This window comes from Aotus nancymaae, unplaced genomic scaffold, assembly GCF_030222135.1.
Source record: "Aotus nancymaae isolate 86718 unplaced genomic scaffold, 86718_ANA_hifiasm-v0.15.2.pri h1tg000003l, whole genome shotgun sequence".
Lineage (NCBI taxonomy): Eukaryota > Metazoa > Chordata > Mammalia > Primates > Aotidae > Aotus > Aotus nancymaae.
In genome coordinates, this window is record NW_026988414.1 from 44,912,687 (window position 1) to 44,928,190 (window position 15,504).

A 15,504-nucleotide genomic window follows, 5' to 3' on the forward strand; every position below is an offset into this window, starting at 1 on the left:
TCCCTAATTAGCTGACATTTTGCTAGAGTGATAAAAAATTAATAGCTGAAATAAATAGTAACAAGAGAGGGAATTTAAAGGAAGCAATTAAATAAGAAGACATAATAGTGGGTCACTCTATTTTTTGAGTTGCATTTGGAAAGTCAATCACAGCAAAAATAAAGCAGACACCAAGACAGGCACAAGGTACTTACTCGACTACAGTGCTCCAAGAGTGCAACAATGCTGGCTTCTATCTGTGCCTTTCGTTCCAGTTCCTGATTCTTTGTTTCCTCAAAAGTCTCAATAAAAGCTGACAAATGGAAAACATAAGAGAGGTTACTGTTAATAAGACTTAACACTAAAGAAACTCTGATTTGTAGGTCTTAAGAGTGCTTTTTAGAAATTTTAAGCTACAACTGTTTAATTTGTTATTAATCCAAAGGTAGTTATTGAATAAGAACTTCACATACTTTCAAACTGCCTAACTTCTGTGACCTTGATATAAGTAAATCACAAAGTTATAGAGTCAAAAGAAATAGCTGATAAAAAGACAATCATAAGAAATTTGCTTTTATAAGGATCTCCTTTGATATATCAATAATCATTAACACTCTGGCTACTAACTTTATTTCTAAAATTTCCATTGCTGAATACCTATTTTATCTGAAAATGAGTATTTTATTTATAATGCTGGATTAGTTTCAACTAAATAAATTCAATAATTTATTCAGATTGTAAATATTCTAGGAAATCATCTTTTTACTTGTTTAATACAGAACTAGCTCTTATTTACATTTTCAAGTATTTCTATGGAGTGTCTAAAAAACAGAAACTTTCAGTCAAAAATAATTTTATTGACAGCATGAAATAAATGTCAATAGCTTGCCTTCTGTAATGGATTTCCATTATCCTTTTTCCTTATACTTAATATATTTTTAAATTGAAACAGTCTTCCAACAAAACATTATTTGAATATGGTGGTAGAGGACCACAATCAACAGTTTTTATAAAACTGAATTTTTTTTTTTGAGACAAAGTCTTGCTGTATCCCCCAGGCTGGAGTGCAGTGGCTGAATTTAGGCTCACTGCAACCACAGCCTCCTGAGTTCAAGCGATTCTTCTGCCTCTGCCTCCTGAGTAGCTGAGACTACAGGCACATGCCACTATATCCAGCTAACTTTCTGTATTTTTAGTAGAGACGGGGTTTCACTGTGTTAGCCAAGATGGTCTTGATCGCCTGACCTTGTGGTCCACCCGTCTTGGCCTCCCAAATAAAACTGAATTTTCTTTAATGTCCTGCTTCAGCATTCATACAGGTCTTATGTGTGAATATCCTGCTTTCATAACCTGCTGATCATACATTAAGCAGCCATATGAGATTTTTATATATACAAAGGCATAAATGAACATTGTTTTTCAGGGGTTATTTTTTTAAGGAAAACAAACCATAATACATAGAAAGAAATCTGAGATACATGACCTTCTATTTTAAGATTCTGTAGTATAAGAATTCTTTCAAATCATTCAGTAAACTTTCATCAAATGAACATTTATTGACACCTAAGTGCTAGATACCATACCAGGTAGTATCTAGTAATTTCCAATACTGTGGTGTCATGACACATTGTTCCTTGATTTTACACTTTTCTCCTTTACCAAAAGACTTAAAAAATTTTTTTTGAGATAATTTTTGGTATTTGCTGACATGTTAAAGAAATCTTGGTAAACAACGAAGTAAGAGCTGACAATTACTGTTTCATATATAGCATGCCTACATGAAGGTAACTATTGACATAAGACCTAGATGAAATTCTAGCACTTTGCTAGAATTCAGATTCTAGCAAAATGATAAAAGGAAACCAGTAATAGATAATACATGCCAATTTTTTATAAAGTATAAATATATAACATATGTTTAAGTAAAAATCAATTTATAAAGTCAGGCTGAATCACTTTTTTAAGTGAATCAAAAACTGTAACAAAAGGTGACTAAAATTACAGCTGGTAATAGAACAAAGTGACAATATCTGACATGAGGGCTAATAAATGAGATAAGCATTATGGAAAGCTAAAAATAAAAGTGAAAGATACTAAAGGTGAATATCGTGAAACGTGTAAAAGAGTACATTCAATCAATAAATGGTCTATAGCATCAGTCCCTAACCATTTTGGCACCAGGGACCATGGAAGACAATTTTTCTATGGAACAGAGCCAGGGAGCAGATGCGGGTGATGGTTTTGGGATGAAACTGTTCCACCTCAGATCATCAGGCATTAGTTAGATTCTCATAAGGAAAGTGCAACCTAGATCCCTCACATGTGATAGAGTTAACACTCCTCTGAGAATCTAATGCTGCTACAGATCAGCAATCTAACTGGTATGCAGCCTGGTTCCTACTGGTCTGCAGCCTGGGGGTTGGCGACCCCTGGTCTGTAGGTTTCCTCTATACAGACTTCAAAGTACTAGCTTTAGAATCTAGCCCCAGTGTATAGACACTCATTACATATCTTTTAAGAATTTTCTATCCATCTCTAAATTATGCTAGAAATTATTCTTCAAGGCAAAATGCTTTGAATGTCCACACTTCTGCATTTATTAGCCATTATAGCACCTAAAATGAGGTCTCTGATTTAGTATAAATGAACAGCAATCTGAAAATATAATATTTTTATATCTATATGAATATCACTTACTGTCCATATTTTCCTCCCTTTTTCTTAGCTCCTTGTATTTCTGGTTCATTTCACCTATGAGAGATATAAAATACAACATTAATTTCAAAAATTCCACATACAATACTCTAAATTAAAAATATCTCTTTGGTTCTCTCTATGCCATTAGTCATTGACTACTCAATGTTTTCCATTAGGTGAAATTCTTTTTCATTGACTTACAGAGACTTTTAAAGTAGACATATGCATGTGCCTTGAATATGTGGAAAAAAACGATTTGATTAGAAAGGACTTAAAGGCTTTCCATTCCAAACCTGGGCTATTCAGCCTACACATGAACACTGTGGGTGTTGAGAAACATAAGTTCCCAAGAAAGTCTATTCTATCTCTGAAAGATTACCAGCAAGACAGCAGAGTAACTTCACTCATGGAGTTTATGCTCTAAAGATTTAACAATTAATTAAAATTAAAAGGTACTAAGTACCATAATAGGAAAAATAAAAGATGCTATAGGAGCACACAGCAAGGGCAACTAACCTAGTTGAGGGTTACAGAGAAAGTTTCCCCAAATAAGTAATATTCAAGTTGCATTATAAAGAATAGTAGGAGTTACCTGGTCAAAATATAGAAGCTGAAATGTCAAAACATTAGCAGTAAAAAGTTTCAAAGTGAGGATGAATATGGTAGCATAAGGAACTGAAAGAGTGGTATGGCCAAGGCAGAGAAAGAAGTGAAAAAGTGTCACAAAGATAAGGCAAATTATGAAGCACCTTATAAGATCCATGTTAAAGAGTTTGGACTTTCTCGACTGGGCGCAATGGTTCACACCTGTAATCCCAGCACTTCGGGAGGCTGAGGCAGGTGGATTACGAGGTCATGAGTTCAAGACCAGCCTGGCCAAAATGGTGAAACCCCATCTCTACTAAAAATACAAAAATTAGCCAGGTGTGGTGGCATGAGCCTGTAATCCTAGCTACTCAGAAGGCTGAGGCAGAGAATTGCTTAAACCTGGGAGGCAGAGGTTGCTGTGAGCAGAGATCTGGCCACTGTACTCCAGCCTGGGCGACACAATGAGACTGTCTCAAAAAAAAAAAAAAAAAAAAAAGTTTGGACTGTAGCAGGAGCGGCAGAGAACAAACCTCTCTAACACCAAACTGAGGAAGGAAGTGGTTTTATATTTGGCCAGGAGCTGCAGCAGGCAACAGCCTCATTTACCGAGCTCCCCGAGCTGCAGCTTCTCTCCCCTTTTATAGGCTTACAACGCTAAAGGGGAAACTGAGGCGGAACTATGTCATTGTCCATTTGCTGGACGTCCGACCTTACAATCTTTTGTTTTCAATGATTTCCTAATTCATATGCAGCGCAAGCGGGGACCAGCAAGGGAGAGGGGCTTACAGAGACAAGACAAAAGCAACAAGCTGTTTATTGGCAGAGGTGTTTCCAGGAGGGAACCTGGTCTGTGGGGACGTGGGGGCGTGAACCAGTGCCAGGCTCCAGCCGGCAGAGATAGCATTCATTTGCAGCTCTTTCAAGGTTAACAGATAGCAGAGACGCTGGGAACAAAAGAGGGAGTCATTTCCCAGCTCTTTGGAATTTTATTTCATTTTTTTTCCTTCTTCACTCTCCTTCCCATCTGGAAAGGGGGGAAGATGTGAAATTGAAGGAGGCGAGGGGGTCTCCCCTCTCAGGACTTTCTCCTAAGGACAATTACTGAATACTTTTGAGCAGGGAAATGAAATAATCCATTTACATTTTTGAAAAATATATCTGATCTGAAGAATAAAAGTAAGATTGGAGGCAATAAAACTAGTTAGAAAGTTGTCATAATAATCTGGGTGAAAGATGAAAGCTGCCTGGAGTAGACTGATGGTAATTAGGACAGAAGGTAGTGAATTATTATTTGTGACATTTAAGGGCCTGAGTGAATGGATTTTGGTTAGGGTTAAACAGGGAGGAATCAAGTGTGATTCCCAGGCTTCTGACTTGGGCATCTGAGAAAATGGCAGTATGATTAACCTACATAAGGAAAAAGTTGAGATCAAGAGTTGCTTACAGCAGTTTTGGAAATGTTGATTTTAACAGACATGAAAAGCATGTCTAAAGGGACAAAAATCCAAAGCCCAGAAAAATGAACAAATTCTGCCATTTTTAGCCTCACAAAGGGACCATTAATAGGAGTGGATCGTGACTATTTTATGACAATAGGATTTCACTGTAACAAAAACTGAGCTATGAAGGAACATGGCTGCCGCCTCCTCTAGAGAAAGCAGAGACACGAACCTCCATCTGTGCATATACTTGCTTGGTGTTGAGTGAATTATGAGAACACAAGGGTGACGGCAAAGTCACAGACCTGGATTAGCAAACAGCTTTTCTGCCTTCTGGTCTAAAAAGTTTTCTGAAATTCACTGATGACAACATTGATACTGAGAAAATCTTATGTCAATGACACTGGAACCACTCAGATAAGGCTCTAGATGCATTAGCAACTTTACTGAACTACTACTCAGTTCAAATTATCAATGATGGTCTCAAAACACACTAATGCACTCTGATTAAGTGTGAAGAGGAAGCAAGAGGTAATCTGTGTGTGTGTGTGTGTATATATACACACACACACACACACACACACTGTAAAAATATACTACAGACAGATTTTTGAGTGGGAAACAGAGTTGGAGTTTGTAGCACACATGATCTGAGATACCCTTATAGGAGGAAGATGCACATATAAATATTATATTGCACACATGAAGTAGCAGAAAAGCTACTATCTTCTGAACCCGCCATGGCCCATGTTTCTAAGAAAGTCCTAGTTCCTTGTTCTGGCTTTAAGTTCCACTCTTGGGGGACTGGTCAGGCATTAAGGGATTAGGAGGGAGGCCTGGATCCTAGACTTTACAAGGATATAACTACCGTCTTATCTTTCTTCTTTTAATCTTAAGAGAATTCCTACACATGATGTTGACAGTTTCTCATTTTGCTTTGAGACCCCAAAACACTGCAATGAGGCTTTTCCTCCTCCTAGTCTAATGGAATTGTTCTCAGTAAGATTATACGACTCCTTAATGATCAAATCCAAAGGGCAGTTTTCAGTTATCTTACTCTGCAATATTTGACACTATTGATACAACCTTTCAAATTTCTCTGATTTCCTTTATGTTTTGTTTTTGCTTTTTGGGGGGATGGCGTGGCAGAGCTTCTCTGGCTTTTTTTACTCTCAGATCATTATTTTTCTGTCTTTTCTTCATGGGTCTGCTTTCTTCTTCATTTAAATTCTGAGTTCTATTCTTAATGAACTTCTAATGCTTTATTATATGCATGGTGATTACACACATTCTTGTGGCTTGAGAATTCTCAAATTTAATCTTTTCTCTGATTTTTAGATTCTTTCATCTAAATGCTTACTATATATATTCATTTGGAAACACTGTCAGGACATCCTGAAACTCAGTATATTCATAATTAAACTCATACTTTCCCTTTTTTATTCCCTATTATATTTGGCTGTCCTCACCATCCATTCATGATTCAAATCAGAAACCTAAGAGGAGACCTCACCCTCCTTCCCTCCTCAAATTCATCCTCCTAGTTGCCAACAGATTGAGTTGGAAGACATATCTGGTTAACATTCACAGTTGCACAGCTGGCCAGCTGGATTAGATGGGACAGAGCTCCCACACATCTCAGCAGATACCCAAGCTTCATAAGACTTCTTCCAATGTCACTGTTGTTAAGAAGGAGAGTGGTCAGAGCATTAGTGAACTTATCTATTTTGTGGTTTCTCAGTGAAGGATTAATATCTGAGTTGCCCATAAAGGCCATGTAGATGTAGGCAGTCCTAAGGTAGGGTAAAACATAATGGTTGTTACCAAATCGATCCTTAGATTCGATATTACAGTACAGGACAAGATTGTAGACGGAAGGAAGCAAAATCAGTGTTATCACAATGAAATTGCAAGCAGGTAAGCAGAAGAGTCTAATGTAGTAGAATCAACAGTGAGGAGACCAAGGGAGAGGGAAAGGGACACAATGGTATAAGAAAGGTAATTCTGGAGATATACTTGAATTTGGAGCATTTGATGTGAGCATAGTTCTACACTCATTTATTTATTTCATATAAATTTACTGATTATTTACTATGTGCCAGATAATGTAACAGGTGTTGGGATATCAAACTGAGTAAGATAGTTTCCACCCTATTCTCAAAGGGCTTACATTTCATTAGGTGTACAAAAACAAAAATTTATAATGCAACATAAGTGCTCTAACAGGTTATGTATGACGTGCTGTGGTAGCCAGATGCGTGAAAATAGTTCAGGAGGACTTTACACAGGAATTATCATACTGGCAAGGTACTTTATCAGGTAACATGGGAATTTAAAAAAAAAGAGTAAAATATTTTCCTTTAAAGAATTTATACTCTAATAAGAAAAGTACACAAAAAGGTATACTATAAATTCAGGCTTTCTCTCCCCTCAAGTAGGAAAGAAGAAGAAATGAGTATGGACCGTTACAAAAAGACTGGGGCTACAGTAGAAAGGACACTGTTGCTTTTTAATAGTCTCTGCTATAGCCAGCAGTGGAGTAAGGAAGATAGGCTCTTCTTCCACTGCCAATAGGCTGAGCACCACCACAGCTACCTCTGTCCTCACTGCAAGGAATTTCACCCAACACTTTTACTTCTCTGGCATCAAATGATGTTCTCCTGACTCAGACTTTATAGGCTTTTATACTCTGAGAAGTAGTTCTGCCCCTACAGAAGGTCTGCTTAACATTTCCAAAATAGGCAGCTATTCCAATCTTCTCTCCTGATCAATATACAACAAGGCATGTACTAGTGACTTCCCTGGCCTCAAGGTTCCCAACTCAGCAAAGCCTACTGATTTTGGAGTTGAAAGGTCAACAACAAACAAAATCAGGCAGATGGGGCAAGACTTTTGCACATTCAGATTGTTTCTCAGCACTTGGGGTACTTGTGAAACAGGCAGTCTCCCAGTTCCTTCCTTCCTTCCTTCCTTCCTTCCTTCCTCCCTCTCTTCCTCCCTCCCTCCCTTTTTTTTTTTTTTTTTTTTTTTTTGAGACAGGGTCTCATTCTGTCACCCAGGCTAAGAGTGCAATGGTTCCATGTCGGCTCACTGCAAGCACCACCTCCTAGGTTCAAGCGATTCTCCCACATTAGCCTCCCAGGTAGCTGGGACTACAGGCATGTGCCACCACACCCGGCTAATTTTTGTGTTTTTAGTAGAGATGGGGTTTTACCATGTTTGCCAAGCTGGTTGCAAACTTCTGACCTCAAGTGATCCACCCCGCCTCAGCGTCCCAGAGTGTTGGGATTACAGGCATAAGTCACCGCATCTGGCCTCAGTACCGCCTATGTTTCATTATGTGTCATGGTTTCTATCTCTATTATCATTCTGGTCACTCTACTATGAATGAGCTCTAGTTTTTCTCTATCCCTTTCAACATATTATGCCAAGAAACTTAGGATTCCAAGAAGACCATCACTCCCCATAGTCTATATAATCATTTTCTGTTATGCAATCTAGAATTTCAGCTGTTTTCAAGCCTGTATCACATTAATTCATATTGAGTTGTTATAAAACCCCTTCTAACATTTTCACATATTTTAGTAGCCAGGACACTTTCTCCTCTCTGACTCCTATTTCAATTTTAATTAGTTGTGGGGTCTATAAAATTCCATCTTTTTGTATTCAGTCTATCTCTCTCATCTACTTTTTACATACCATTATTACAGTAAGCAGCAAGTTAGTAATATGCTAAGGATGAAAACCTTTATAATGATCTACTTCCATTTCATAAATAAGTGGAAAATAACAAAAATCTTTATAATTCTCTAAATAACATTTTCTTTTTTCTAGCTTACTTTATTCTAAGAATACAGCATATAATACACACAAAATATGTGTTAATCAACTGTTTATGTTATTGGTAAGGCTTCTATTCCACAGTAGATTATTAAATTTTTATGGAGTCAAAAGTTACACACGGATTTTTGACTGCATGGTGCACTCAGTGCCCCAATACCAATGCTGTCTTGAAGGGTCAACTATATTTTAAGTTTTGGCAGAGAAGTTTCCTTACAGCTATGCAAACAAGGTCAGATAATTCTGTTTCTAAAGCAGGAGGCACTTTAAAAACTGTAATTGTAATTTTTAAATATTGTATAAATTATACAATTTTTATTAATTATCTAATTATGTAAAACAAAAGGACTATGTAGAAGTTTGTTCCAACAGAGTACTCTATGTAAAATCACATAGTATAATTGGTGGTACTTGGCATGTACTAAACATAAGGTCCTTAATCATTTTCTAAAGTAGCAGTTATCAAACTTTAACATGAATCAGAATCAACAGGAGAACTTGCTGAAACACAAATTGCTGAGCCCTTTCCTTAGGGTTTCCAATTCAGTAAGTCTGGGATAGAGCCCAAGAATTTGCATTACTAACAAGTTTCAGATGGTGGCGATGATCCTGGTATAGACATAACATCACCATTTTAATGAAAGATACAAAGAATATTTTAAACAATTTCTAGATTGAACAATAATAATTCATTCTTCTTCAGCAGATGTATGTTGAAAAACCACAGAATAGCAATGGATGGATGCCATTTGAAATCTCAGATACCAGAAGATAAACCACTTTGCAACTAAATAGGTTATTTTGTACATACTGAAGGAAATACTAATGGGAAAATACTTTCTAATGTATGCTTTGGGAAAATAACAGCAGTAAAGTTACTCAACTTTCCTTTTATAAACTAACAGCATTAATAACAGTCACTAATTAATATTTATGAGCATATTTTAAATTGACTGCTATTGTGAATGTGTTTTGTGTACATATTTATATACAAAACACATTCATCTAATCCTCGAAATAACCCTAAGAGGCAGGTACTGCAATTATCTCCATTTTAAAGAAAAAAACTAAGATAAAGTCAGATTAAATAGCATAAATAGCATGTCCAAGATCAAACAGCACAGCCTGGATTTGAATCCAGGCATTCTAGTAACAGGACATGTGCTTTTAAACAAAATGATTATGTCTTTAACATTTTTCATTTTACCCTCCATAATTAAGGAAAAAAAGGCCCTAATCTAGGCTTTAGAACTCTGGGTATGAAGAAGTATACTATAGACAAACCAAAGTATTATATTTTGTATTTTTACTACTTTTGAATGATACATATAAATTATACAGAAAGTTACAACGAATTAATTCAGAATTTAGGACAGTAATCCAATATTCCTACAGCATTCTGTGTATATTTCTATTATGATGTATTTACCACATTGTAGCAACAAGTTATTTGTATGTCTTACATGGTATGTTAATAATCACATGATATTTGGTTTTAGAATCAAATCCACATTTGGGAAAATACTTGAATCTGCAAAGTAATAATTTTTGGTAAGTAATAATGCCCAATAATCCCTCCTGCAGAGACATATGACAGTGACTGTACTTTGTTAACTCTGTCAATCCTACTGCGTATATATTAACAGATGTTCAGAAAATTAGCCCCACCTTGTGGATCACAGTAGCACTACAAATTCAGGCCTAACCACCAAAACTTTGGAACTGTCAGTGATGTGTACATTATCTTGACTGACAAAAACTAAAAAACTTACTATAGCTAGCATTGGTAAGGAACCACCTTCACATACTGCTTTTGGTTGTATAACATGATACAACTTTTTCTGGGAAGAAATTTGCAAACCAGTAAAAATTGTAAATATAAATAATATTCTATTCACAATTTCACTTCTAGAAATTTATTCTGTAGAAATAAATAGACAAGTTAATAAACATGAATGTACTGGTACAGCACTGTTCTTAGGAGTTAAAAATTAGAAACAGTGTAAATATCAATGTGGATAGAATCCTATGTAACAACAATCATGCGGGTAGCTAATGGTTGTCAGAAGTGCTTAATATATACCAGGGACTTTTTTTTTTTTTTTTAGATAAGGTCTCACTTTGTGATCCAGGCTGGAGTGCAGAGGCGTGATTTTGGCTCACTACAGCCTCAGCCTCCCAGGTTCAAGTAATCCTCCTGCCTCAGCAAGTAGCTGGAACTACAAGTAGCTGGGACTACAAGCCAAGCGCACATCACCACGCCTGGCTAATTTTTTTTTTTTTTTTTTTTTTGTAGAGATAGGTTTTCGCCCTGTTGCCCAGGCTGGTCTCGAGCTTCTGAGCTCAAGCAATCTACCCACCTAGGCCTCCCAAAGTGCTACGATTACAGCGTGAGCCACCACAACTGGACCAGGCACCATTCTTAAGTCTGACTTTAGAGCCCTAACATTGACCACTATGCTATACCACTTCTCAGAATGAAGTATACATCCTCATAGAGAAGAATGTATATTATACAGTTAAATGAAAAGCTCAAGCTCAGAAGAATTGTACATTAGTATTAGTCCATTTAAAAATATGTTTGTAAGTGTATTTTAAAAAGTCAAAAAGCCTAAACATCAAACTGTAAACCATGATTAACTCTGAAGACTTGGATGAGGAGAAAGGAAATGACTTTTTACTTTATATACTTTTTGACTGCTTGCATTTTTCATGTTAAATACATGCCAGATTCATATCTAAAATTACAATTAAAAAATAAGTTAATCTGAATCTTTAAAATAATTTTAAGTATTTTTTTTAAAAGCTGGAAAGGATGACCTCCTATGCACTGAGGCTAACTGCCCAGTTAATGAAAGCACATGAGGATGGTCATTCAAGGCAAAACACACATACACATATTTTTTAAAAATCAGTAAAATGATGTACCTTACAGGTGCTTAAACACTCAGAAATTCTAGGTAAGTAAGGTTTATGATTGTCATTTCTTGGTAGGGATGGCAGGTTGAACATGCACATCTAATTGTGATCCTCCCCCAAACCCCACTAAAACTATAGCAAAAAGAATTTTTAAAGGTATAAATTCCCAGCATATAGAAATAGGAGACAATAGCAATAAAATTTTGGAAGCTGAGGCCAGGCACGATGGCTAAGGCCTGTAATTCTGGCACTTTTGGAGGCCGAGGCGGGCAGATCATGAGGTCAAGAGATCGAAACCATCCTGGCCAACATGGTGAAACACAGTCTTTACTAAAAATACAAAATTTAGCTGGCCGTGGTGGCACATGCCTATAGCCCCAGCTGCTCGGGAGGCTGAGGCAGAATTGCATGAATTCAGGGGACGGAGGTTGCACTGAGCCAAGATCAAGCCAAATTCCAGCCTGGTGATAGATCAAGACTCCATCTCAAAAAAAAAAAAAAAAAAGTTGGAAGCTGAAAGCAAATGGACAACTGGGACTTAGCAGACTTCAGAAAGTCTAAATCTAAGCCAGCATTAGGTAAAGCTTAGAACTACCCTGATTTCAAAAGACTCAATATTTTTGCATAGAAGACTGATCACTGTTTTGTGCTTCATGAAAGACTTTGAGATGTCTTATAATAGTAATGCTGTTCTTTATAGAATTTACTTAATGTAAGGGAATACATTAATAAAGAGTAAAACGCCAGGCACAGTGGCTCGCAATTGTAATCCCAACACTTTGGGAGGCCAAGGCAGAAGGACTGCTAGAGCCAAGCACATTGAGATCAGCCTGGGCAACAGAGCAAAACCCTGTCTCTACAAAAAAGTTTTTAACAATTAGCTGGGCATGGTGGTGTGTACCTGTAGTCCTAGCTACTCAGGAGTTTATTTTACTTCATTTTACTTTATTTAGCTAAGGTGAGAGGATCACTTGAACCCTGGAGTTTGAGGCTGCAGTGGGCTATGATGTCACACCACTGTACTCCATCCTGGGTGACAGAAAGACCCTATCTCATTAAAAAAAAGAATTCACTATGGGCCTGATTTGAGCTAAGTGGACTAAGAAACTATTTACTTTGAAGAACTTTAATATATGATATAAACTCTCAAGTATTAATTTGTAGTAAGAATAAAAGACTTTATTAATCAACAGATTCCTTAATAAAAACATGCTGGGCACAGTAACGTGGGCCTGAGTCCCAGTTACTTGAAAGGCTGAGGCAGGAGGACTCCTTGAGCCCAGGAGTTCAAGGCCACAGTGAGCTATGATCATGCCTATAAATTGTCACTGCACTCTACCCTGGCCAACACCGCAAAATTCATCTGTATTTAAAAAAAAAAAAAAGTTACTTGGCTATATGTTAGAAGTAAGCCTTGAAGACGAAAAGATCCTTATTAAAAATAGTATCCTTTGTTGAGTGAAAATATAAGCTACTATTGACCACTTGGTGTGTTCTGCTTTACTCAGAGCAACAATACTTCTTCCATTACTTTCCCTTGCTTGTCCAAAAGCAACATTTTAAAAAGCAATAATTAAACAAATATACAATTGTTGGCACTTCAACTGAGAAAGGAAAAATCAGGATGAGTTCAGGCATTTTGAAAAGTAGCATGGCATCTGCCAATAACACTCCACTTTACTATTGAGGCAGAGTTTGCAGCCAAATACTGACCATATGACTTTCACTAGAGCTATTTCTCATTGTTATTAGTTAGCACACATATACATAAATTCCTTCCCTACTAAAATATAGAACAATGTGCACCTTTTTTTTTTTTCTTTTTTTATGAAGTCTTGCTCTATCACCCAGGCTGGAGTACAGTGGCACGATTTCGGCTCATTGCAATCTCCGCCTCCTAGGTTTAAGTGATTCTTTTGCCTCAGCCTCCTGAGGAGCTGAGATAACAAGCATGCACCACTACACCCCGCTATTTTTTTCTATATTCAGTAGAGACAGGGTTTCGTCATGTTGGTCAGGGTGGTCTTGAACTCCTGACCTCAGATGATCCATACCGCTTGGCCTCCCAAAGTGCTGGGATTACAGGCATGAGCCACCGCACCTGGCCGAACAGTGTATACATTTAAACCCAAATAAATTTGGACCCATTATAACAAAATTACCTGGTCCATCAATACAGAAAACCAATATAAGTGCTGCCTAGCAAATATTTAAGATCACAGAATCAAATCTCCTAGCAGTTAAAAAAAGGTAACATCTAATTACAACAAAAATTTTCTGTTATGAGATTATTTTATTTTTAAAAATTACTTACAAGACCAAGGAATGATTTGACAGCCATGAAGCCCTTCTAGAATTGGTCAAAAGTCTAAGTATGAGCTCAAGTATGTTATTGGTCAAAAGTCTAAGTATTTTCTCTGCTTTAATTTAGATTGCCAGAGTAAAAAAGTCTAAAAGGCTTAATATCACACGGTAAACCATAATGACCTCTGAAGACTTAGATGAGTGAGAGGAGAAAAGAGATGACTTTTTACTTCATATTAATACATTTTTATACTGCTTGAATTTTTCACATTAAAAACATACCAGATTCATACATAAAAATCACAATTTAATACATTAATCTGAAGCCTTAAAATTACTAATTTAGTGAAAATTTTTTTTAAACTCAGCATCACAGGAACAATAAAGATTTTCATAGAGTAGCCAAATAACTGCTAACTGATTTTATTTAGTTAACTTTGAGACATAATTATTCAATGTAATTTTTGGCAAATTATAACATTAAAGACTTAACAAAATGAATAAATATGATATATTTGAGAAAGTTGTAAGATGACAAGGTCACCATTAATACCTAGCAGAGAACACAACTGTACCTAACTCAGTTTCTAAGGATGCCTTTGAATTTAGAATGAATTACATAAATATTTTAAAGTTTATGTGAAAACTGAAAGGTTGGATTACTTCCTGAAAAAAGCCAGATATGTATAAACATCATTTATGGTTTATGTGCTTTCCTAAACAGAAAACCTACAAGGCAAAAGGTGGTCTACTTGGATTATACACAGATGCTGTTAATAGAAGAAGCCAGGTAGCATCTAAGAAATGAATAAAATGAGCCAAAGAGGAAATAAAGCCAGGGGGGCAAAACTGCATATGAACTAGAAAGACAAAGCAATCTGATTATTATCGCTATCCTAAGGAACAGAGCATCTATAACCATGAGTCAAGGTGAGAAGTGGATATAAATAAGCATCCACCACTTTACTGGAAAACATAATCCAAGGTAGGAATCCTCTGGAAAGTAATAAAACCTTTGCGGTCAAGCTCCCTCTGGGGAACAATGCATACCTACGTCCTAAACCTAGAGAGCCCAAAGAAGTAGCCACAGCCCAATTTCTTTTTTTTTTTTTTGGAAACGAAGTCTCACTCTGGCATCCAGGTTGGAGTACAGTGGTGCAATCTTGGCTCACTGAAACCTTTGCCTCCCGGGTTCTTGCAATTCTCCTGCCTCAGCCTCCCAAGTAGCTGAGACTACAGGCGCATGCTGCCACACCCAGCTAATTTTTTGTATTTTAGTAGAGATGGGATTTCACTGTATTGCCCAGGCTGGTCTCAAACTCCTGAGCTCAGGCAATCCGCCTGCCTCGGCCTCCCAAAGTGCTGGAATTACAAATGTGAGCCACCACGCCCGGCCCAGAGCCCAATTTTTATCTGTAGTTCATTCTACAACTACTGCTAAAATGTGAATTATTTAGTTCATTTCACAAACATTTAATGAGTATGTATTTTCCCATACATTGTGTTGATGAAAGAGGTTACCAAAGTGTAAGACACAGTCCCTGTAATTGAGGACTTAGCCAGAGAGAGAAGACAAACACATAAATAGATAACTGTAATATAATGTGGTCAATCCAGTGATATGTTTATACATAGTATGCTCTGAAAACATGGAGAGAGTTCACTCAGTTAGTGTAGCCTAGAAACAAATGAAGGAAGACAAAGTTATGCTGGATAAATGGATACCTGAGTTCTATCT

At 36.8% G+C, this 15,504-nt stretch overlaps 1 protein-coding gene across 1 annotated transcript in view; it reads right to left on the bottom strand.

Annotated features, from left to right (window-relative positions):
• Nucleotides 1-15,504, bottom strand: part of IFT74 (intraflagellar transport 74) — a 107,018-nt gene that overhangs the window by 19,408 nt on the left and 72,106 nt on the right. Inside the window, exons 14-15 of the mRNA XM_021672840.2 lie at nucleotides 2,677-2,730; nucleotides 195-292 (exon numbers count right to left, since the gene is read on the bottom strand). Coding sequence (XP_021528515.2) covers nucleotides 195-292; nucleotides 2,677-2,730 — 152 coding nt within the window. The remainder of the gene's footprint in view (nucleotides 1-194; nucleotides 293-2,676; nucleotides 2,731-15,504) is intronic.